At 36.0% G+C, this 24003-nt stretch overlaps 2 protein-coding genes and 1 long non-coding RNA gene across 4 annotated transcripts in view; 2 read left to right on the top strand and 1 right to left on the bottom strand.

The window, feature by feature from the left end:
- kcnd2 (potassium voltage-gated channel, Shal-related subfamily, member 2) overlaps nucleotides 1–1554 on the top strand; it is a 118430-nt gene extending 116876 nt beyond the window's left edge. For both annotated transcript variants that reach the window (XM_016281606.1, XM_016281605.1), the window contains one exon: nucleotides 135–1554. In XM_016281606.1, coding sequence (XP_016137092.1) covers nucleotides 135–315 — 181 coding nt within the window. In that variant the 3' untranslated portion in view covers nucleotides 316–1554. The remainder of the gene's footprint in view (nucleotides 1–134) is intronic.
- A 3783-nt stretch (nucleotides 1555–5337) lies between these two features.
- Nucleotides 5338–20976, top strand: LOC107592203 (uncharacterized). Its single transcript, XR_001609954.1, has 3 exons — nucleotides 5338–5398; nucleotides 11667–11736; nucleotides 20545–20976. It is a non-coding gene; the product is annotated as an uncharacterized lncRNA (long non-coding RNA).
- LOC107592202 (tetraspanin-12-like) overlaps nucleotides 7878–24003 on the bottom strand; it is a 20360-nt gene continuing 4234 nt past the window's right edge. The window contains exons 4-8 of the mRNA XM_016281607.1: nucleotides 22799–22934; nucleotides 16185–16250; nucleotides 12978–13085; nucleotides 12018–12161; nucleotides 7878–9474 (exon numbers count right to left, since the gene is read on the bottom strand). Coding sequence (XP_016137093.1) covers nucleotides 9172–9474; nucleotides 12018–12161; nucleotides 12978–13085; nucleotides 16185–16250; nucleotides 22799–22934 — 757 coding nt within the window. The 3' untranslated portion in view covers nucleotides 7878–9171. The remainder of the gene's footprint in view (nucleotides 9475–12017; nucleotides 12162–12977; nucleotides 13086–16184; nucleotides 16251–22798; nucleotides 22935–24003) is intronic.

Genomic DNA, 24003 nt, shown 5'->3' with positions numbered 1-24003 from the left:
GGCCCCCCCCCCCCCCCCTCATGCCAGCATACTCTGGGAACGCTATCATGATCCCTCCAACAGCTGGCAGAATTTGCCCATCAGCTGGATTGTATTCTCACCCGCCCTCTCTCTCCCTCTCTTTTCCAACACAGCCGCTCCTGTCTCAATGCCAAGTTTGAGGAGACAGTACCCCTGAATTCGGAAGAGCAGTCCTACATCACTGCCGCTGTCATCAGCATGCCCACCCCACCTGTGACCACGCCTGAGGGCGAAGACTCGGCCAGCTCGCCCAACTTCTTGCAAAGCAACATTGTCCGGGTGTCGGCATTATAGACCGTCCGTCGTGACCATTAGCCATTTTATTTAGCGAGTGGACGCTGGAGCGGAAAGGATCGATGGAACCCCCTAGTGTAGTGGAGGAGGCATTGCAGCAGGATAGCTGAACCTTTTTTTTTTTATCGGCTCCCGCCCAGAGCTCTCCGACTCTGTGAGCTCCATCAGCTCCACCTCTAGGCCCATACGTCATGTGACTCACGCTGGGGTCCAGTAGGCTTTCACTCAACCCATAGAGGAAAACAATGACCATTGTGGTTGTTACAGCTTCTATAATTTTTCAGTATTGTGAGTCTTTGAATCTGTTGTCTTCAATCTGATGGGATCGCCAGATTTTGGGACGAATAAGAAGTGTACCAGCAGGGGCGGGATTTTAAAAACTTTTAGACAGCTATACACACACTTTTGATACTTCTTTGAGTAAAGCAGGGCTCTACTAGGGTGTGCGGTCGGATGATTTCGCGTGTGTGTGTGTGTGATCGAGACCGATCTCTTGCATGTTTTGCGTAAGTCTTTGTCATTTTTCAATTCGGCATGAGCAATAAGGATTGGCTCTTTCTGTCAGAATGTCAGCTTTTTACTTTTGCCTAGTTATAGATCTTTCCAACCCAACAAGTGTGTGAAAACAGCTGTTCTGAGAGACTGACCTGTTGATACAGGTGATAAATGGAGAAAATCCTGCCTCACACTCTCTCTGTCCCACCCATGTTGCGTTCACTCCTTGCCTGGCCTGATGAGATGTTTGTTATCCTTTTTGTTTTTTTGGTGGCAAAAAGCTAAACGGAAAAGGAAACGCCTTTTGTGTTTTAATATATTTGACTTTCTCAATCTGACAGTGGAGGCTTGTGGACTTGAGCTCTAATACTAGCCATTCCGTTTTATACTCCAAAGTTTGCGAGTTAACTGTGAAAAGAAAAATAACGTGCTTATTTATTATCTTCGTTAAAATTATTGTGCATGTTGTCGTACACATGGTGAAACGGGCCAGCGTGGACCAGAGCATAGAGCCCGTCCAGGACATTTTTTTCAAGTTCTTTCTTTTTCATCCCTCCCTTTAAAGATGTACTTTTATAAGCAAACATTCTAAAGTCTGTCTATTTTTTCTGGATAATGGCATCAAGTTGAGAATCATCCAGTCAGATTCTTAGTACTGTTTTGGAGATTATTATATCATTGTGATCTGCCGAACACGCTTAGTGTTGAACTTAAAACGTGAATCTCACAAAGTCACGTTCAGGTTTATTTCACTCCAAAATCAAAAGAGAATAAATTATACTTTGCTTGTTTTAAAAATAATAATAAACACATTTTAATGATAATTAAGCACACTCCACTCCATGCAAATTCTCATTACCATAATCCTTTTTGTATTCTCATTCTCAATGGTGATTTTCATTACTGTAATACAGTATTTTAAAAGCAAATATATAATGCTTCAAATGATTGTAAAAAATACTTCAGAAATGTAAATTGTAATGAAAATTGTATTGTACAGTAATGACAGTTTTGGGGGTGTCGTGCTTAATTGTCATGAAAATAATGCACAAAATCTGTTTAGACTTTATGTAAGCAAAATATAATTTCTTTTGATTTTGGACAGAAACATGTCTGTGAGATTCTTCCAAAACGTGTTATTATTAATCAAAAAGTGTTAAAAAAAAATCTCTGCACCTGAAAGATTAAATCTCTCTTCTCTGCCATTTAATGTCTGGAATTAACAAGAAAATAGACTATAATGTTGATATTTTTTTATACCGATGTCAGTGCAATTTGTGGTGAGGAGCTCTTAATGCACTTTGCTCAATACACACACAAACACACACACACACCACTGCCCTCCTGCTCAATGCCTGCACCAATTCTTGCTTTACCATGTGACTTATGCAACAATTCTTTTTGTAAAGATATGCTTTGTATTAAAAGGGTTACCCGGGGAATAGAATCTCACAAATGCATATTTTTAAAACTCAAATGGTGTTGATTATATATTATAAATGTATTTCAGTTGTAAAATACAAAAAAGAAAAGATGAAAACAGAAAACTATGAGAGAGTGTTGCTAGTGCACCTGTGTTGTAAATTTGTTCTTCGGTGTAGTGAAATTTATTTGTTTCTTCTTTTCTCCTAATTTCCAGGGACAGAGAATTTAATGTCTCACATTTTACTTTCTAAATCAACAACCGCAAAGGCTGGACCATCTGTTTAGGTTTGGAGATTTTATTTAATTTTTTCCTGTTTGGAGGACAGGATTGACAGAGTGTATGCGCTCACAGACTCTGAGAACTTGGCTTTTTTTCGGGATCCACAAGGGACTTTTAAAGCAGACTTCCTGTTTGTGATATAATGTACATTTAAATGACTACCAGGTGACAACGGTCCTTTGGAATTTGTTACAGCTTGTGTTATGGACATTAAAATATATGAATTATTTAAAAACAATGAAAAAAAAATACAAACCAGTTGTTTAGTCCGGTGCAGTGTCTATGAATAAATAGAATTAATTCATTGTCCTATTAAAATACAGATAAAAAAAAGACAATGGTGTTGTGATCATTTTATTAATCCTAATTAATTATTGAAACATGTTTCCACCTTAAAATAAATAAATAAGGAAATTATGACTTTATCTCCAAATTACAACTTTATAAATTTGCAACTGCAAGACATAGTCATAATTGCAAGAATAAAGTCACATTGTCCAATATAACGTTACGACTGGATAAAGTTGCGGTTCAAGTTGTGGTGTTATATTTCACAATGTGACTCCATATCTTGAAATAATGGTTTTATTTTGCAATTATGTCACAGTGTGACTATTTTGAACTCACAATTACCCTTTTCTACACTTATACTTTAGATGGAAGCAGGCTTCTAGTCATTTTAAAGACCTCGTGAAACCCATTTATGTTGTGTCTGCTAGCTTCGTTAGCATTTATATGTTAGCATACTGCTGAAAATGTAAAATGTACAGTCTGTCTCTGTAAAATCTTGATTGCACACACAAATTTTAGCAGTAACTGTGTGGACATTTTTGAGCTAAGCTATCATACCAAAAATTACCTAATAGTTAGGTTTAGGGGGTTGTTCAAAGTTCTTACCGTAAGTAGAAACAATAGTAATAGCAAGTCAGCAAGGCTTTACTCTCTTCCATTACCAGCTGGGCATCAATTTCTTCAGGGCCCTCTGTCCCATTTTTCAGATTTCACACATTTCTCAGGCGGCATGTTTAAAGGGACCGACTTTAATAGAGGCAATGGTCTCAACCTCTATAGGCACTTAGCAGGATTACGTTACACATGAGCGTCCTAAATACGATGACCGCTCAGTTCCTCCTTTATACACAGGAATCGAGGGATGAGGAGGGCCGGAAGGCAAGGGATTGCACCTATTTTTCGAGCTTGTTCAGAACAAGCCAACTGCAGGGCTATGGTGAGCTCCCAGCAGGCGAGCGATAGTGCTATGCATTAGCATATTTCCCATCACGCTGAGGGTAATTGAGACGTTTGAAGTCGGTTGTAGGAAGAGACCGTATCTGAGAGACGCAGAAGGAGGGGGACCTCGCCGCACACAGGGGGATATTGAAGTTGGACTTCATACAAGCTGCAGCTGTCTTCTCCGCAGCTATTTTTGCGGAGAGGTGAAAGGTTAATGGTTTTATTTCCCCGTTGACTCATTTTACTGTACTCCGCAAAAGGAAAGAGGGAGCGAGACTGTCTATATGATAGTACAGTCCGTGCGAAACACTCTGTGCATCTGCACCCACGCTAAACAGCGAATGACACCAAGTCGACCAATCTCAATTGGTGTCTTTGGCTGGAAAGAACCACAGTTTGCGAACACACAGCTAATGTGATATAAGGCTAGCTTTACACTATCTGTCAGTCTCTCTCTCACGCAGGAGATGAATAGAGAGTGGGGGGTGTTAGCCACAAGAGAGGAAACAGTATGTCTTTTGTAAGCTTGTGTGACGGCAATCCTGTGTGCTCCTCTCTGATTCATAAATTAGATCCTCCACTGGCAATGAGTGGTGGGGGAAAGAGGAAGCTGACAGAAGCATTTCTAGCTCTCCACAAGCTATGTTTGAATTAGCATGCTGTAGCAAACTCTGTGAGTGAGTGGAATTCATTCGTTGGCTAAAGCTAACTTGCTAATGTTATTTTAATGAACGCCCAAAAGATTAATTCTCTCTTCGAGTGCAACTGGCAAACTTGTACCTCAGAGTCGGATGTTCGTTATTTTGACGTCACGCATTCAATTTGGAAACATGACGAGGAAGTAAGTAGCCTAAACAAAATAATTATATTGTGAGCATTAAACCCAGATAACTACATTGGAATTCAAAATAATTAAAAAATAATTTTCTAAAAAACTTAACTTTAGACCATTTGCTACAGACTAGATTTTTGCTCACTGATCTCTCTATATATTGTATTTTCTATATTACAGATCAGTGTTTCAAATTGAGATTCAATATTGCAATCTACAATTTCGAGTTTCGCACAAACTTGCAATTACTATATTTATGACTTGACTTTTCACTTTTCACTCATTTACTAATCAATTTCTAATGGATAAAATCAAGCCCCTCCCACATTATTTCTTATTTACTATGCTGTTTTATGTCCAATTATGGAAGTATGAGTCACTTTAAGACATTTATGTTCAATTTAAGACATTTATATAAAAAAACGTAAGATCTTGTGAAAGAAATTCACGATGCTACTGCTTGAAATGTTTAGTGTTGCAATGATGCATTACTATGAAGAATACAGTGCAATATACAGTATTCTAGTGGTATATTCAAACATAGCTTGTGTCTTTTTCCATGTGTCTACTTCCTTCCTCTCTCAGTGCACTATCCATTGAGATGTTTTATTCATTGTTTTACATCTGTTAAAATTCATGAAGCAGGCCAGAGCTAAATCCCTTCGCTTTCCCTCAGCCAAGGATGTCTCCCATCAAGTCCAGAGCGGGGCCAAAAATTCCACCCGTGTTTCCACCCAGTAGCACTTAAGCGTGACACCTCTGGAATGCTCACAGCACTCTGCAGAAAATCAGCTTGATTCAGAGGAAGTGACTGCGCGGTAAGGAAACCAGGCTCCACTGCATGCCTCAGTTGTTTGAAATGCAGCGTTATGGTTGTTGCTGGGCATGAAATTGGTGAATTATCTGTCAGATACATGTTAGTGAAATATGCTGGACCTTGCAGTGTTATGACAAATGTTTGGCTACTCATAAGGAATTTTAGGCCTTTAAAATGTAACAGTTTTTTGAGTTAGCACAATAGAATGGTTGTTTGGAAACATTACGAAACATGAAATCATAATTTACTATTTTTACTTTCCTAATGCACGTGTCAAGTAATATTATGAGTGATTCATCAGTGCACATTATTCCAAAGGGAAAAAATAAAAATCTAAAAAATATATTTTTAAAAAACACATTTAAAATGCGTGTGTCGTAGGTGGAGTTTCACTTTTATGTGTATGCGTTATTTATGTAACACATATTCTACATTACAAATACATTTAGAATGAACAATAACTGCTGTACAAAGAGTAAAAAAAACATACCTAATGCAGAAAAGCCGCCTCTTTTTCCAAATTGCGTAGATGGCCACTATCTTTCTTTAATCTCTTCTGATAAATTTTCAGTCAAATCGTTCTCTGTGTGCTAGCTCAGAGCCAGTTTCTTATTCTCCTCATAACTGAGAAATTTCTGATGTAACCGAACCAACGGGCAGCGTGAGTGCAAGTTGCAGTAGTCTGAAAAAGTTTGGATATTTGTCCTTCCATACTTCATCTTTAAGTTTCTCAAGAGTGATCGGCGATGTGATCGCACATTTCACAAGATCCATTTCAGCTGTCACAAGCACTGTTGCCAACTCTCGCGAGACAAACAAGCAACCACAGCTTCAAAAACAAGCCCAATATTTTTTGATAATTTATTATCATCAATATTATTTATTATCAATTATTTATTACCAATAAATGAGCCTGCAACATATTAAACTGAAACTACCCTTTTATCTGAAAAGCAAAAACATAAGTTATTTTACAAAAATCAGCAAACCGCAACAAAGCAGGAACAAAACTCATCTCCAATCACCTGTTAGAAGAATAGGATTGGAGAGATGGAAAAGGAGAAAAACACAAGAGATTCAAAGGGGAGCTGTAACATAGCCACATATTTATAGCCTACTAAAATATTGGCTATTCGAACCAAATATACTCTTAGTATTAGTATAGGCTTGCTTGTTTTTTTATTACAGGCCGTGATAATTAATACATTACAAAAACATTGTAAAAAAAAAAAAATCAGGCTACCTTATAAAGGGGAAAAAAATCACGTTCAAAAAGAAGGCGCGTGAGGAGGGGGCGGAATATTTGACAAATTACGCTACAGCACTTATATTTGTGCTATTAACTGTGAGCAGACAGTGTCAATCAATGCATTGGAGAATACAGTGAACATAAATGAAAAGAAACAAAGTTGCTTGTCAAGTTTTCCTAACAAGCAACCATATTTTTTAAAATAAGCCCAAAAACCCGCAACCCACGACCTGGGATTTTTTTCACGTAACTTTACAAAAAAGGAAGCCCAAAGTCGAGTATAATACGCGGACTTGGCAACTGTGGTCACAAGCTAAGGGTGAATCTTAAGACTTGCATACATGCTAGAGAGGACTGATGCCGTTTTTCTTACAACTGAATACTGCGTCACACGCCACACTTGAGGCCAACGCTTCATGTGAAAATCACCTGTCCAATTCAGCCAGCAGTGATCAGTCCACCACATTTTTATTCGCGAGTTTATTAAAAAATACAACGAATTTCCATTATTTAGTTAACTTGCTAAAGCGGGAAAATAAAGAAAAGAGAGTCCTCTCATGTAGCCTATCGCGACGACAAGTTAAGAATCATGAGTCGCGGCTTGCGAGGATGGGGCTTAAATATACTAGAAATTAATTTAGCCCAAAACTTACTTATTCTATCCACTAAAATAATAAGATAATACAAATAAAAAGAGAAAATATAAATAATTAAATTTTTACATTTTACTCATAGCTCAGACAAAATCATGATTGGCTCTCGTCTGGGTGGGCAGTGCCCCCAGCGCCCCCTAAACTCCGCCTACACGTGTATATGTATGTGTATATATATATATATATAGAGCGAGAGTAAATGTCCATTTCTTTTGATTACTTAATTGAAAACATAGAAACTTATATATGTAAGTTTTTATATATACAGTGGGTACGGAAAGTATTCAGACCCCCTTAAATTTTTCACTCTTTGTTATATTGCAGCCATTTGCTAAAATCATTTAAGTTAATTTTTTTTCCTCATTAATGTACACACAGCACCCCATACTGACAGAAAAACACAGAATTGTTGACATTTTTGCAGATTTATTAAAAAAGAAAAACTGAAATATCACATGGTCCTATATATATATATATATATATATATATATATATTACACAATATGTAGAATATGTTGTGTAGTATAAAATAATAAAATTTTATATTTATCTATTTTTATCTATTTTATCTATTTTTTTTTTTGATCCACCCTAAACCTGTTGGTGTTCAAGACCTTCCATAATTTGCTCCTTTGATTCATCCATGATAAAAATAAATGAATTCAAACTTCTCAGGGTACACGTTATGTTGGCTGAAATGTGAATTGTCTATGAACAAACACACACAGGTTTCGAGTAACACCATCTCGACGTTTTTAATGCACTGATTCACATGCAAGAGGTTTCTCAAACTTTCAGCAGAGATTAACCCTATTATAACCTATTTTTTGTGCAGACTATTACTGCATAGAAAATGATTACTACTTTTGAGATCTAAAACACTCATTAATGCACCAGTCCATATGAATCAAATCACGGAGCTGTTAAATTAAGACATGAAAACCCGCACAAATGTATCCTAGTATCTTCATAATGAGCTTTTAGCACCAACGTCATTCATTCCAACTGAAAAATCTCATTAAGACTCAAACTTGTGTCCATGTGTGTTTCTGTGTGTGTGTGTGTGTATATGTGTGCGTGTATGTGTTGGTGTGTGTGTGTATTTTTCCTGTCCTTTATGACTGTCAGATTTCAGAATATGAACCGGTTGAGAAAAGCCAACGCAAACTGGTTTTGTTTTGCATGTCACACTGTATATCTTAGACAAAATTGTCATGAATGCTCATTTAAATGAATATGAATGTTCAAACAAGAATTTAAATAGTACCACACAAACTTTTGCGCTAGTAAAGAAAACAAGTCGGAGTGTTTGAAGTCTGTCGTAGCTTGGTGAAAGAAGGAATTAGTTAATTTTTCTGAACAAACTTGAGGTAAATTGTGATCATAGTGTGAAGCGAATGTTAAAAGATTGCCAATTTTGGACTACGATAAAAGAAAACTCTTACAATTCTTGTCTCGCATGGCAAAATAGTGGCTAAAATCACCAGGTTTGCTACTATGTCAGTGTAAGTGGTGACGGGCCATTTCACTGAGAGGAAGAAAGATTTAAGCAAAAACGGTTGATTCTAGAAGCCTCCCTCTGGAGAATTCAAGTCCGTAGAGACAGAGGCAATGGATTTATTTAGGAAGAACCCAGTAAATGCACTTCATCTTCTATGTGATGACCACAAAAAGCCACTTTATCCACAGGTATATAAAGTTTCCTATAAAACTGTTCACACCACCTAAATCTTGTTATCCAGGCACACAGAACTACTTCACATTCCACAAGGTCCATTTTCTGGTCCAGTTCACTGCCGTCCAATCCATTCAGTGTCGTTTTTAGTGTCTCCGCAGTGTTGAAGTAGCCGATGGGTCACCATGAAGTCACTGCTAGGAAAGTTGCTCCATCTCAAACTGGGTGTGTCCATTAGCAGGCGTGTTGGCCCAGGCCTCAGGCGCTCGTGGATGTGAGTGGCTGGGCTTCTGAGCGTCTTCTGCAGGGCTGTGCATTTGGATTAAAGCATCCGGGGATGCTGGGTCAGGTGGTTTGTGGTCGTAATAGAGGGCCCATAGGAGTGTCACAGTCAACGTCATGGCTAAGATCTGAGCCACGCCGATCGACACGCCCAAGAACCTCAACACCTGCAGCTGCTTGGTGCCACGGATAAAACTGTAGATCTTGGGTCCACAACCCTGTTGAAAACAAATTTAGTAAATTAAGTTATGTCAACCCTAGTTAATTTCTTAATGCACGTTTCTAGGTTGAATAATTCGAACAAACTAAAGGGTGGAAAATATGGTGTCACTGATTACTTTTGTCTCTCTTATTTGTGGCACATTTTTCTAAAGTTTTTATTTTTTGTTTAAATTAATATTTCATTATTTATTTTAAAATTTTACTTTTTAATTACAATTTTTTAAGCTTTTTAAATTAATTTTTATTCATTTTATTTTACTATTTTCTTTATTTAATTTTATATGTGTTCTTTAATTATCTTTATATCTTGGCCAGAACACTCTTGAAAAATCAGTTTTCATTGTTTCTTTCCTGGTTTAATGAATCTCTAATAATGCTATTCCAAAGGGGAAAAACTCTTATTTTGAAACTTCTTTTCTCCTGATATCAGGCCTTGCTAGTTTTAGATACTGGTACCAGTAGTGGCTATTTAGACACTGTTTTAGCAAATTAGCATTAGCTACATTATTAGTCTAGCCACATTATGGCGCATAATAACTACTTTTCACCATTCAATCAATTCCCAATGGATAAAATTTCTCAGTTTCAGTCAGAAATTATTCAGATTAGACTGATGTTAATAAGTTAGGCCAGTCAAGCAATGCAGCAAGCGCAAAAAGCTCAACCTTTAACCTTCTAATGTCTCACTATAGTTGTCTTTTCACATTAAACTGATATATAAGAAAGTATTTTAACAGAAAAAAAAACACTTCCGCTTTAACAGGTTGTTTTCATGTAAATCTCCCCTACATTTCTGCCAGCGCAACAGCTGCCATGCTTATATGCGAGCGATGCGACACCTTCATCCTCTCGCGTGCGTGCCTATGTGTTTTGGGTATTTCCTATGCTGAATTGTGGAAGGGCAGGTAAACTATTTCCTGTTAGTGAGGGATTTATACTGTGCAGTAATTCCCCTGTCATCCACTCAGAGAGAGAGAGACAAAGAGACAGGAAGTGGGTGAGGATCAGTCTCCACAGCCTCAGTCCTTCACTCCTGACTCTCCCTCTAGTGATCAATGTTCCCTGCTTTCACTCTTCTGCAGTGGGATTTGTCTGAATAGCTGAGCTCTGCTGCCTGTTTTACTACAAACACACTGTGTTTATTATGTTTACACTATTATGGATTAAAAAAAATTAGCCTCTTTTTCTGAGGCCTGAACAAAGGCAGCAGATATGCATGTATAACATGGTTGTTCTATCTATCTATCTATCTATCTATCTATCTATCTATCTATCTATCTATCTATCTATCTATCTATCTATCTATCTATCTATCTATCTATCTATCTATCATCTATCATTCTGTGTATCATTCTGTTGTTCTATCTATCCTATTTATCCATCGTTCTATCTATCGTTCGGTGTATCATTTTGTTGTTCTATCTATCTATATATCTATCTATCGTTCTGTGTATCTATCTATCTATCGTTCTGTGTATCATTTTGTTGTTCTATCTATATATCTATATCTATCTATCGTTCTGCGTATCTATCTATCTATCGTTCTGTGTATCTATCTATCTATCGTTCTGTGTATCATTCTGTTGTTCTATCTATCTATTTATACTCATTTTATCTTAGAAACCTCCAAACTTCAAAACTTTTTAAACATTTTTCAAACCCTTCAAAGACTGAAGTATAGTGTGGCAGACGAGTCACAGACAGGGCATTTGAAGAGCAGGGGGTTGGATGAGACACTGTGTTGGGTTTGTCCTAGACAGTGTGTTTTGGTACTCAACACACAGGTGCGTCTCTGCGCTACGTGACTGACTTTAATTGCACTGCTGGAGTCGCTCTACACTCACTGGCAATACAGCTTGATTAAACACACGCTCAGCAGGTGAGTGAATCTCTCCACTGTCTGGCCTCATTTTTACAAAGTCAACTGCAAAGTCATGTTTTAATTAGGGCTGTCAATCAATTCAAATTGTAATCAAATTAATTACATGCTATTCCACGCATATCAATATTTGAGCAGAAAAGCTCCAAAAATGAAGATGACATTTTTGTGACAGATGAGTAAATCAATGAATAGAAACTGCAAGAAATGGCTTGTGGTCCACCACAATTCATTTAGCAAGTTTATCTATCTGTCCAGGTTAGACTTGACAATGTTTTTGATTGTTTGTGTGTATATATATATATGCAGACGAGCATCTTTGGCTGTTGCAGCATGACTTTCACGAGACACCATTGGACCACAAAAGAAGACCTTTCATGTGAGTACATTTATGACTTTCATTATTGTTATGCCCTTCACATGTAGAAATCAGATCATCTTCACTTCAACATTTAACCAACTTGCCACAAGTCTAAACAAATGTTGGACTGATCAAATCAGCCGGTATATATCAATTAAACTGGTACATTTTCTCATTATGAGAGGTTTTGTAACCTTAATTATTCTAATAATAATAATAAACAACTAAATCATCATCCCTATCTGGCCTAGAGGAATAATACAAAAATCTTGGGGGTTACAACATCCAAATAAGCTCACCTCCTGGTAAAGGTCACTGAGGTCATGGTAGTGGGCATGGCGGGCACATCCCGGATACTGATTGGAGCAGCAGGAGTCAGGTGGCCACTCCATCTCTGTCATTTCCAGCCAGTCAGTGAAGTAGATCACTCCACAACACTTCAACTGTAAGGCAGGTATGAAAATTCAGCCTGGTCTCATTGGTTATATGTAGGCATTAATACGTAACATTTACAAGCACAAAACGTACATTTTTGTACGTTTTTATTGATGTTGAAACGTATAATTTAGACCTATTTCAATGTTTAAAACTTACAAATCGCTACGTATTTTTAGGAAAAAAAAAAAAAAGTAAAATATTTACGTATATTTTATATAATGAAGATATTCATATCATTTTATCAATAAGCGATTTAGATTTTTAGACCCCTTAACCTACCCATTTTATAGCGAATATGCATTTTTATCATTTTACCAATAAGTGATTTAGATTTTTAGAACCCCAAACCTAAACCTAGCCATGTTATAGCGATAGAACCACATTTTACATAGAATGCATACGAATTACCACAAGATCACATTGTAAAATTAGTAATTGACAGTGATGTTTTCATAATATTTTCATTCTGAATTGCAATTGGTTCAAAATCCTACTTCACATAACTGTATATTAACATTAACATTTATACATTAAGCAAACAAAGAACCAACAATATTCATAATATTGAACCAACAATATTTCTTAATATACAATGGCGGGTTTACTAGACAACTAGACCAAGAAGAAAGCTATAGAAGAAATGCAAAAAAGAAAAGGATTAGTCTTTTTCAAAATCAGATGTTTCACACTGACTAAATGGCATGTTAAGCATTTTCACTTTCAGTGACAACACTAGAATTACTTAACACCATCAAATGTTGCATTGCGGCTGGTTAGGTGTTAGACGAGCTGCTATGCTGCTGATGATTTTGACCTCTCACCTCTGTTTGTATAGAGTTCCAGGCATGTGTTAGCCACTGGTAGCGCTGCAGGCCGAAATGAGGCATACGTGACTTCAGACTTATCATATCAGACCTCTGTACCATAGGCTGAAGAGAGAAAGAAAGGGGGAGTTATGGAGAAATATTCATAAAGGAATCATTTCACAATTTTAAAAGCCTTGTAACTGTCCCTTGTGATTTTGTAATCACATAAAATCAATTCCCCACACGCACAGTAATTATGTTTTCTCAATAACAAAAACAATGTGATTTCCAGGCAGTTTAAAGGACCATCCACACGCCCACACTTCCAATTTTAGGCTCTCTTATGACCAGTTTATTGGCTAGTTATGAAATGCTCTAATCACAAGTGTGTGTGCAAGTGTTGTTTATATACTAGTTGGCATTTTACAGTTCAGTCCCCGTGAGACACTTCTGTTTTCACACCTCGGAAACCATCGTGAGGGGCAGGGCCGTTTCAAGCCAATTTGATGCCCTAGGCGAAATCCCTATTGATAATTTATATATATAATTCTTTTCAGACACCAGTTGGTTGTCACATTCAAATTGGTTGTCATAGTAGCGACACTAATTTGTGGAGATTCAGTGCATTGAGTTCCACAAATCTGAATGCATTATTTGTAAATTGACTGTTAAGATAAACATTTTGCTCAATTTAGTATCTGTAATATCATTGTGTTGTCACTAGATGCCTGTATAGCACTATGTAACAATCCCTAGTGGCTAAGACATTGCACATAATTTACACATAAATCACACATAAATAAATTTTATTACATTTTGATTTGGATACTATATACTATACTACTACATATTGTTTAGATATTATCAATGGCTACTTTTTTATCTGTTTTTTGTTAAAAAATTTTGTTGTTGTTTCTTGAAACATTGATTTAAAGTGTCAGTTATTGCATTATTATTTCAGTCAAACCCCTTTGTTACCCCAAACTACATATAAAAGCTTTATCAGCACTCTGGTCTAGTGGCATACAGGCATCGTCAGATTGACAGTACTCTAGCCCAATAATGTTGGGGGATCCAGTGGGGGCGGCAGCCATATTTCAGGGTGACCATGCCACTCTTTATCACAACCCTGCTAAAAGTGCCAGTATGTGCGCTCATTGGCGCTCCTTCAGCTGGTGGCGCCCTAGGCGACCGCCTAACTCGCCTATGCCTAGAAACGGCCCTGGTGAGAGGCATATGATAAGTACCCATGATGCCCATGGCTAGATGTGTCATCTCAGCAGAACTGGCTTAAGCTTGTCAGTTTAAAGTCAACATGAAATTACAATCGACTAATATAATTTATTAATACATATTTCTGGGCTTATTGTGAGTAATTCATAACTGCATGTTATTCTAAAGAAAAATTAAACCATAATAACCTGCTAAACCTCCAAAATGACTTTCCTTTTTGGTTAATGTAATCTAGGCCTTTTTTCATATATAAACTGTAAAGAAACTGCATGAATGTTATACAGTAGAACATGCATATATTACATTAGATTTATCTTTCTATATTAAAAACAGATTTTGTAAATATTATTTTTCAAATATTTACTTTAAGTTGACTTTTTCCCTAAAATACGGTTAGATGTAGCTATTTTTATTATAATTCTAAAATATTGTAAATATAAAATATTTGTATTAATTTTATTATTTACTTTAAGTATTTAATTTTGACACTTTTTTTTTTTTACAAGGTTTTTTTTTTTTGGGGGGGGGGGGGTGTCCCCCAACCTATGATCTGTAAGTAGGGAATTTGTACTTTTTTTGTTGTTGACATTTTTCATTGGAATCACCACTTTTTACATTCCACTAAATTCTGTTTTAATAATTAAGTCTCGTCCTTCTTTTTTCTTTTTTTTTCTCAATAATATTCAGTTTCACCAAACACAGAATTTTCCGGGTTTCCGTGTTTTCACTATTATACACTCTGGGGGCGCTATTACACATCTCCTGAATGAGCCCAGAATCACTCGATCAAAAACACAGACGAGGAAGACGTAAAAATGAGTGATCTCATATACAAGCAGATGCATATGAAAAATAATGCGATCATCGACAATAAGCAGCAAATGAAAGCAAATCAAAACTGTCTAATGTTACCGAGTGAAATCTCGATCCAGGAAGTGGTAAACGACTGTGCAAGCTGATGGAAGCGATCTACATGTATGCTTTGATCATCGTACTGAATATGATTCAGATGTAGTATTTGATAAGCATTTTGTGCATTTTTTACGAAACTTGCCTACATTCAAGTGTTGATAAAAAAAGAAAACTTGAAGCTAGAATAAAACTGATTTTTTTTAAAGTAGAGGCTCGGATCTTTATTTTTAAGTATTGCATGTTCAGATATTCATACAACAAAATATTCTGGGGTCCCTTATATTTTAGTGAAAATCGTCAAAAATGCTAGCGGTGGCTTTGTTGTTGCAAAAACGCTGGCAGGGAAAGAGTTAAAAACGACACATTTCGGAAATAAGATGGGTTGCGAATGTCATTTCATGTTGACTTTAAGCCAAGGAAAGTTGAAGTGGATACACTGTTGATACAACTGCTAACATGTAACCAGGCCAGGTGCGGCGGAGTAAACCAACTCATTGCCCACCCGCTCACCCACACACAGGGGTCACATTAGGCCACAACACAATAGGACCATCACACCCAACAAAGGTTTTTAGGTTGTTGATAAGAGTGCGTCTTCAAGCAGTAGCTGTGTATGTCTGTATGAGAGAAGCTAGATTAAAGCCAGGTGTGTGTGATCTCTTCCCCTGGAGGTGCGCCTTATCTCTAGTATCCCTGGGCTAACATAAGCAGATGCTACCTGCAATCCCTTTTCCCCTTTGCTGATCAAATCTTTTAGTCTGCACAGATCAGAGACAGGTTTCTGTAAAGCCTGATGCTAATCTTGCTTCAAGAGCCAACTAGAGCATTTACATAGATGACTCCACCCGCCATCCGCACATTAATAAACGTAAACGCTCTGCTTATTAACTCCCCCAAAAGGAAATGTGCTAGAGCCGGGCTTTTGAAGTCATAATAGTTAAGATTAGATCGTAAGCAAGCGGCTTAGAAATCGGATCCTCATTCCAATGCTCCTGGGAACGACTGTGTGGTGGCCATGTTGTTGACATGAGAGAGAGGAGAGTGTAGGCATTCCTGTTTATTCATAGTATCACGCACCTCGTCGTACGTCCATACTCCGCTGGCCAGCTCCACGCAGAATATCACCATCAGACTGCCAAAATACTGCGAACGCACACACAGAGGAAAACAGTTTGGTTAAATATATCTTTTGAAACAATAGGGCAGAAGGAAGGTGTTGATGATCACACATAGAGAAAGGAGAGCAAATGTGTGTGTGTGTTTGTTCACATATGCTGGGATCTGAGGTCTGGTTTGTCTCTCAGGTCGGCTCTCTGGAGTTTTGCGTAATTGTGACAGGCTGTGTTCAGAATAGCATACTAGACATACTATTTGTTGCAGTAGGTATACTGTGCAAAATATGCAAATATAACAGCACATACTGCATCTCATTATACAATCCACTCGACATGACCTTCCAGGTATTAAATGATCACAATTCCATAATTTTTCAAGTCAAGATGAAACTGATCCTGTTTATTTTGTTAATCTTTTTTTTCTTCTCCTTAATCGTGTATATCAGCGGTGGCGAACTTGCAGCCCTGTATATAATATTATATTATATTTAAAATGTATATTAAATATAAATAAATTGTTTAAAATATAAAAAAATAGTATATATTTTTTAGTGCTGGGCAACGATTAATTGCATCCAAAATAAAACATTTTGTGTACATAATATATGTGTGTGTACTGTGTATATTTATTATGTATGTATTAGGGCTGTCACCTAATAGTCGACTAATCGTTAGTTGACCAGAAGAGGCTTGGTCGACCAAAATTTTTTAGTCGCAGAAAAAAAAAATCTGAAATATGTAAGTATTAGCAATTTTACATGGCCGCTTAATCTAATGTTAGGCTAACCTAGAAAAATGTGCACTATTGAAGTGTCTGTGTGGAGTGTAAAAGCGCGCTCACTGCAATACAGATGGAGCCACCGGTGCGGTCACTTGCTCTTAAAATACTTATTTTTGGTCATACAGATAAGAGTAATACATATTTCGAATCTGTAAAGACTCTACGTTTATTTATGTGCACTCACAATAACAACAAAACATTGTGCTTCTGTAAAATAATGAAAGCAAACAGGATGCGCTTTCTGCCATCTTGGTCTCTGTGAACTTGAGTGCAAAACTCAGAAACTCTGTGTACTATATTTGCCTTACAGATATGAAAACATATCTATAGAGAGTGAAATGTCTACTTTCAAACGAACCAATTCAAGTGGAAAACAAATATTCTCAGATTATATAATCTGTATGAAACATGCATACAGGCGCATCTACTACTGCGGAGATGACGAGTCAGTGTCGCCAACTTCTTCTTAAACCGAGAACAAAGAAAGCACTAGTTTATCAACACGTTATTAAAATGTTAATGCAGCCTCCTTACTGTTTTTCCCTGACATATTCATAATCATTACTTCTGCGGTGCGCTGTGGCAAGGTTTATGCATGTGCTTGAGAGCTTATAGGCTATGTTAAAGGCTCATTATAATGATTTAAATGGTTTATTAATAAATGTGCAATTAGTCGACTAATGCTTCAAATGAATGACTACTAGTCGACCAGAAAAATCTTTAGTCGAGGACAGCCCTAGTATATATAAATACACACACATGCATGTATATATTTAAGAAAAATTTTATGTTTATATATAAAATATATTTATATATAATACATTATATGGATATAAATATAAATTCATGTAAATATTTTACATTTACATTTAGTCATTTAGCAGACGCTTTTATCCAAAGCGACTTACAAAATTTGCTTGTAATAAGATCCATTATCCTCGTTTGTATTTATGCATGCAAATTTATATTATATTAAATTATATTATATTTAAAAATGTATATTTAATATAAAAAAAATTTACATTTATATTTTTTTTTAATTATATATTTTTTCATTAAAAGCAATAAAACTGACCTATTTATTATTTATTTTCTTAATCTCATTGCAAGCTATTTTTTGTATGTGTAGCAGTGTGCAATTAATATTTTAAATATCATGCTACACTGTTGTTTATACAACATTTGTTCATTCAGCAAGTGACATCCAGTTATCTACATTATCGTCTTGGAATTCAATATTTATATATTATTATGTTTTATATTTAAGTGTTCAAGTGGTACCCAATTATCATCTTTGAAATTGTAAAATAAATTATACGAGAGCGAGAGAGAGAGAGAGAGAGAGAGAGAGAGAGAGAGAGAGAGAGTTTATTAATATATATATTTTAAAACATTAGAATTTCACCACTTGATGACTTAAATATGAAACATAATGAGAACATAATGACAAAAATGTAGCATACTACTATCTGAATTGTTTATTTTTTGCTTAATTGTCCTATTTAAAAATGTAGTATGCAGTATGGATGCACAGAATGGATGGAACAAAAGATAATCAAAATTCCAAAAAGATTATTTTTTGCATTCGCAGATGCACAGATTTTGTCTTTAGGGCCCTGTGAGTTAACACATCAATCTCATCTCCTCCTGTTCTGTCTTTCTCAGAATCTCTTTAACGTACATAGTTCCCCTCTGTTGAACACACACTTTAAGAGAGATTATCAAGATGAATGACAGTGTTAGGAGCCGCATTCAGAGCAGACCCCCATCTGACAGCTTTATTTGGGGGAGACTAAATATTTGTGGCTGTTCTACTGCTGTGTTAGCATTTCAGTCCATTTGGTCTGTCAGATGCCTGCCACGAAAAAACTACAACCTTTTCTCTTCACACTCTTCCCAGCTAATATCTGCTGTTCAAATATGTCCAGTGTGAACTTGTAACCTCTGGAAGTTCCCAACAAGCTGGCTCATCTGCAAACATGCACATATATTTCTCAGGGTAAGCGAGGTTACATTCTCTTGCCGACCTCTCGGTTTATTGATTTGTTGAGAGTTTTACTTTTCCTCTTTCACACTCACACATTTTTTGGCTGTTACTGTTACAGAAAACAGGACACGTCGAAATGGATGGATTTCCTTTTCACCGGAACAATTTACACCCCCTTTATCACTTAGTCATGCAAACTGAACGAGAGCGAGTTGATTCTAAAGTCGTATCAGATTTGTTTTGACAGATGGCTACTGTTAAACTGCTGCTTTTGGGTTTGCTTACGGTTAAGAGATTTGAACAGACTGTGCTGTGGACATGAATGACACTTCAAATTATGTGATTTATGGAGGAGAGATGTGCTATTACTTTTTAAGCTATTAGGGATGCACAATATATTGGTACCGTATTGATTATGGGCCAACATTAGCCTTCATACATATTGATTGATACTGGATATTTAAGACCACACATCGGCTGGACAGACTTGAAATGTACGTTATTATAATATTAAGCAACATTTTTCGTCTAAAAAGGGAGACTCCAACAAATGCATATGCAATAAGGTCAGCCACAAAAATAACTTTGTCCATAGTTTTTCATCTTAATTTTTCACTGCATCTGTAATGACAGTAGTTTTTTTTTGTGTCAGATTTGCTGATCTGAAATGTTGAATGTTGGTCTTGCATGACCAAAATAGGACTTTGCTTAAAATTAATTTTTAAAAACCCTAATCATTCAATAACACTTGTATCATTTAAAATAATTGATTTTTAGCTATTTATTGTAAATTTATTTAGATAAAAGTACAGTAAAAAAAAATCATATGTATTAATAAAACTGGTTTTAAAAGTTTTTCCTATTTATTTTCTTAATTTCTTTTTTACATTTATGTACTTATATAAAATATACATTACTATTATATTATATATTTTTAAATATTTTTTTAAATGTTTTTAAAAATGATAAAACTTAACAATTTATTATTTATTTTCTTAATATTATTGCAAGCAACTTTTGTATTTATGAATTTTTTTTCTCGACATTTTGGCCTTTTGTCTACACTTAGACAGCATTTTTGTCTTAAGAGGATATACGAGGCTTTTTGCTTTTTAGTGTGGACTTTAAAAACTGAGGCATTTAAAAATTATGATGCATGTTTATTCATGTGACGTATATTGTAAACCTATATATATATGTATATTGTTTACCAGCATTGTTGTGCCTGCTCACTTTAATAATGTTCCTAAAGATGAATGTTACTCTTCATATTCTGTCATATTCCTGCAAAGATGGCAGAATATTTACTCGCAATTGCTGTCCTACCACAAAAATGACAGTTTTGCATTTTAGACCATATGGAATGATAATTTTGGATTAACGTGGACGTAGCCTTAAATTTCTTGCCATGTACTGATGTTTAATATGAAGTTCTCTCTGCTCTCACGATCTCCCGGTTGCCTTCTTTTCTTTGACAGGATAAAGAGTGTGTGAGAGTGTTTGAGTTAATGTGTGTGTGTGTGTGTGTGTGTGTGTGTGTGTGTGTTCGGCCAGGTCGCAGCACTCGGTGAGAGCGCGGCTAGTGAATAGAGTGACCACGTAACCCAAGCGCCTCTCCTCTCTTCATGTCTTCCAGCTCTCCTCCTGGATTGGTTTACCTATTGTATCTCAGCCAGATAATATTGTTTGTCGCCGAGCCGCTGGGTAACACAAGCCCGCCGGGGCAGAGAGGAGAAAGGCTCCTGAGGAGATGAATGGAGACCCAGAGAGAGGAGGAGGAGGAGGAGGGAGTGAGATGGGCCAAGGAGTCCCAGAAAACAGGCCCTCAGTCTGGGTCAGCAGACGGGAAACCCACACACCTGGGACAGAGAGCCACAAAACAGCCCTCTGCCTGCTCTCTCTGCCTGGATGCTTTGTTTAGTATCTTCCTTTTTTGTTCCATGTCAAATGGTTTTGTAATGACATACAACATACAAGTGAGTAAATGATGACAGATTTAAATTTTTTGGGTGGACTGTCATTTTAAAGTAGGAAAAACAGCCTGTTTAATTCGAAGGGTCAGATAGAGGGTGGACTTTCCTTCCTCCCCAAATCATTTATATCATCTGTGCTAACAGCCTGTCAAGATCGTGCAATTTCACAAGTCATAATGTCACCAACATATCCGTCTAAACACACAAAAATCTCTCACAATGGATATAACTATGTGCCCTCTATTTGGCTCTCCTAGACAGTCCATCATGTTGATTGATGTGCAGTGCTTACACATTACTGCTGTCTAACTCTTTGTCTCAGAGACGCAGGAGCTTTTCGGCCTCCATCACCTATAGGACAAGTTGCTACTAGTGTCTGAGGCGGTTATTATCATCTGACAGACACATTCTGATGATAAGCATAACTAGCTGCAGGGTGCACCGTGACATCTAATATAAGAAAGATATGGCCTTGTAGTATACCAGTGTAGTTCTGAAATGAGTGACATTAGTTTTATACACACATGTCTGCAGTGGAGTCAAAACTACATGAAACTGAATTCACACTGCATTTAACTTCTATAAAAAGACATATTTGTGAAAGTGAGAAACAATATTTGGGGGGAAATAACAGTGGCAGGACTTAAGCATATCCATCGGGATTCGATTAGAATATGAATGTTATGCTGTGATATTATTGGTTAACATTTTCTGCCTACAAGTCTTTTGTTACATCAACATAAACGATTATGGCAAATATGGTCAATTTTAATGTTATGGTGTCTTTAAAGTCAACATACTGACCCATTATTGCATGTTGCACAACTCACTGTGCATGATTAATCATTATCTGTTATTCCAGAAAAGCAAAAACATTTGACTAAAAAAAGTTTGTATTTTATTAATAAAAATGTAAAAAAAAAATAATAATAAAAAATACTAGTACTACTAATAAAAATTAATTAATATTAACTAATAATAAAAAAAATATTTTTAATGCATGAATACAATTTTTTAAAAACTTTTGACATTACATTATATATATGCATACATATACATGTCTAAAAAGTGTAAATATATATAAATATAAAATTAATATATTGCTTGAAATATTAATATAATTAATTATTAGTACATTTAAAAAAAAATATATATATATATATATATATATATATATATATATAATAATAATAAAAAATTATTTTTCTTTTATTGCACGAAAAAGAGCAGCCTGGACACTTTATTAAATATATTTCTGTGTTCCACATCAGATTACGCAAATTAACTTTCAATTTCAGCGAATTAGCAGTGAGCAGTTTGGACATTTTTAATGACCTTTTTCATAGTCTAAACAGACTTTCATGAAAAAAATAAAATTTACTCAGACTCTAAAACAACTTTCCTTTTCTGCTGACATCATCATCGCTTACTGTATGTTTTAACTACCTGATTCCATTTTCATATGTAAAGGCCACTTTTCACAATCCAATCAGTTACCAGTGAAAAAAATCAAGTTTCGTCTCACAATTTCATCTCATCAAATACCCAATTTCACATGGAAATACATCACATTACACAAGTAAATATTTGAGGAAGACTATAAGGATGTGCTCTCTCTCTCTGCTCCCCTCTAGTGTATGAAGTGAAGACACGGCGGTCTCAGAGGGGATACGTGGATAAAGAAAGCATGACTTGTTGGAATCTGTGGTGGTTGGGGTCAACAACGTCACTGCCAGCTAAACTTAAAATATTCTCGGTACACAAAACCACACACATTCCAAACCACACAATGTTCCTGCTGTCCTCGTTTTTTTTTTTTCCTTCCCAGTTCTTACCCAAGACAGTAGGAGCAGATTGCACTTGAGTGTGCCGCAGTAGCCCACCATAGCCACGATGATTAGAAAACAGCACACGGCGATGACGACAGGATGGACGACGGGGGAGTATGTGAGAACGGCTGCCTCCTCCAGTCTGAGGGAAAGAGAGAGAGGAAGAGTCATTTCTTGGCAGGCCTTTTGTTTATTTATCCGTCCATCCTGCTCACTTGTCTCTTCCTCCTCTCATAGGGCAGCATATTTGAGTAATACACCAGTTGCAAATAAACTGTGATTATACTCTGTAGGAATGCAAGCTCTCTCTCTCTCTTCCTGTTTCTTGCTGTCTCTACTTCTGTTTGGCTTTCTTTTGCTCCAGTTCTCTAAGATGCAACGCTACATTTTTAAGGAATTATCTGGGTTTGGTACACATTATGCTCAATCGACAGCTTTTGTGGCATAATGTTGTATACCGCAATTTCAACAAAGTAATTTCCACTTGTCTCTCCTTTTATATAGAAAAGCCAAAAATCTGTTTACAGTGAGACACTTACAGTGGAACTGAGGCCAATCTGTAAGCATTCAAATTCTCTCAATTTCAGTAGTATAGCCACAAGATGCATGTAAATATGATTTTACTGTGGAAAAAAATACTACTAGCCTTTTCTGTGTAAACGTATATATCCACTTGCCATGATAATGTAATACTATTAATCCTAAAACGACTGTAAAATTATTTAAACAGATTTACTTTGTTTTAACAGAAGGATGAAGGTGTTTTTAGAAAATTAAAAGCTGCATGTCTCTTGTTGTAAAATCTCTGAAAGTGGGTCCTATTCACTTCCATTGTAAGTATATTACCATAACACCTAGTTTTCATTTTATGATTAAAAAAGTAATGATATAATCAATTAATCATTATTAGTTCACATAAATAATTGCTGTCGATTGAGCTTAACTTATACTAGTTCATATTATGTTTCATTCTGCAGAGATTGCATGTTTTGTATTTTTGTTATGTCTTGTAATGTAAAAATAACATTTAATATTAATAAAAAATCATTAAAAATTACCTTAACAAAAACCATTTTATTTTTACTGAATAAATTAATAAAAATATGTATATCAATACTTTTATAAAGTAATTATTTTTAAACATTTATTTTTGGCATGCATTTTTCTTATTTAATGTGATTTTTTATATTATATAAATAAAAAAATACCAA

Source organism: Sinocyclocheilus grahami, unplaced genomic scaffold (genome assembly GCF_001515645.1).
Source record: "Sinocyclocheilus grahami isolate Dianchi unplaced genomic scaffold, SAMN03320097.WGS_v1.1 scaffold151.1, whole genome shotgun sequence".
NCBI classification, from domain to species: Eukaryota; Metazoa; Chordata; class Actinopteri; order Cypriniformes; family Cyprinidae; genus Sinocyclocheilus; species Sinocyclocheilus grahami.
The sequence above is the reverse complement of the archived record's forward strand: the minus strand, read 5'-3'. Positions and strand labels throughout refer to the sequence as shown.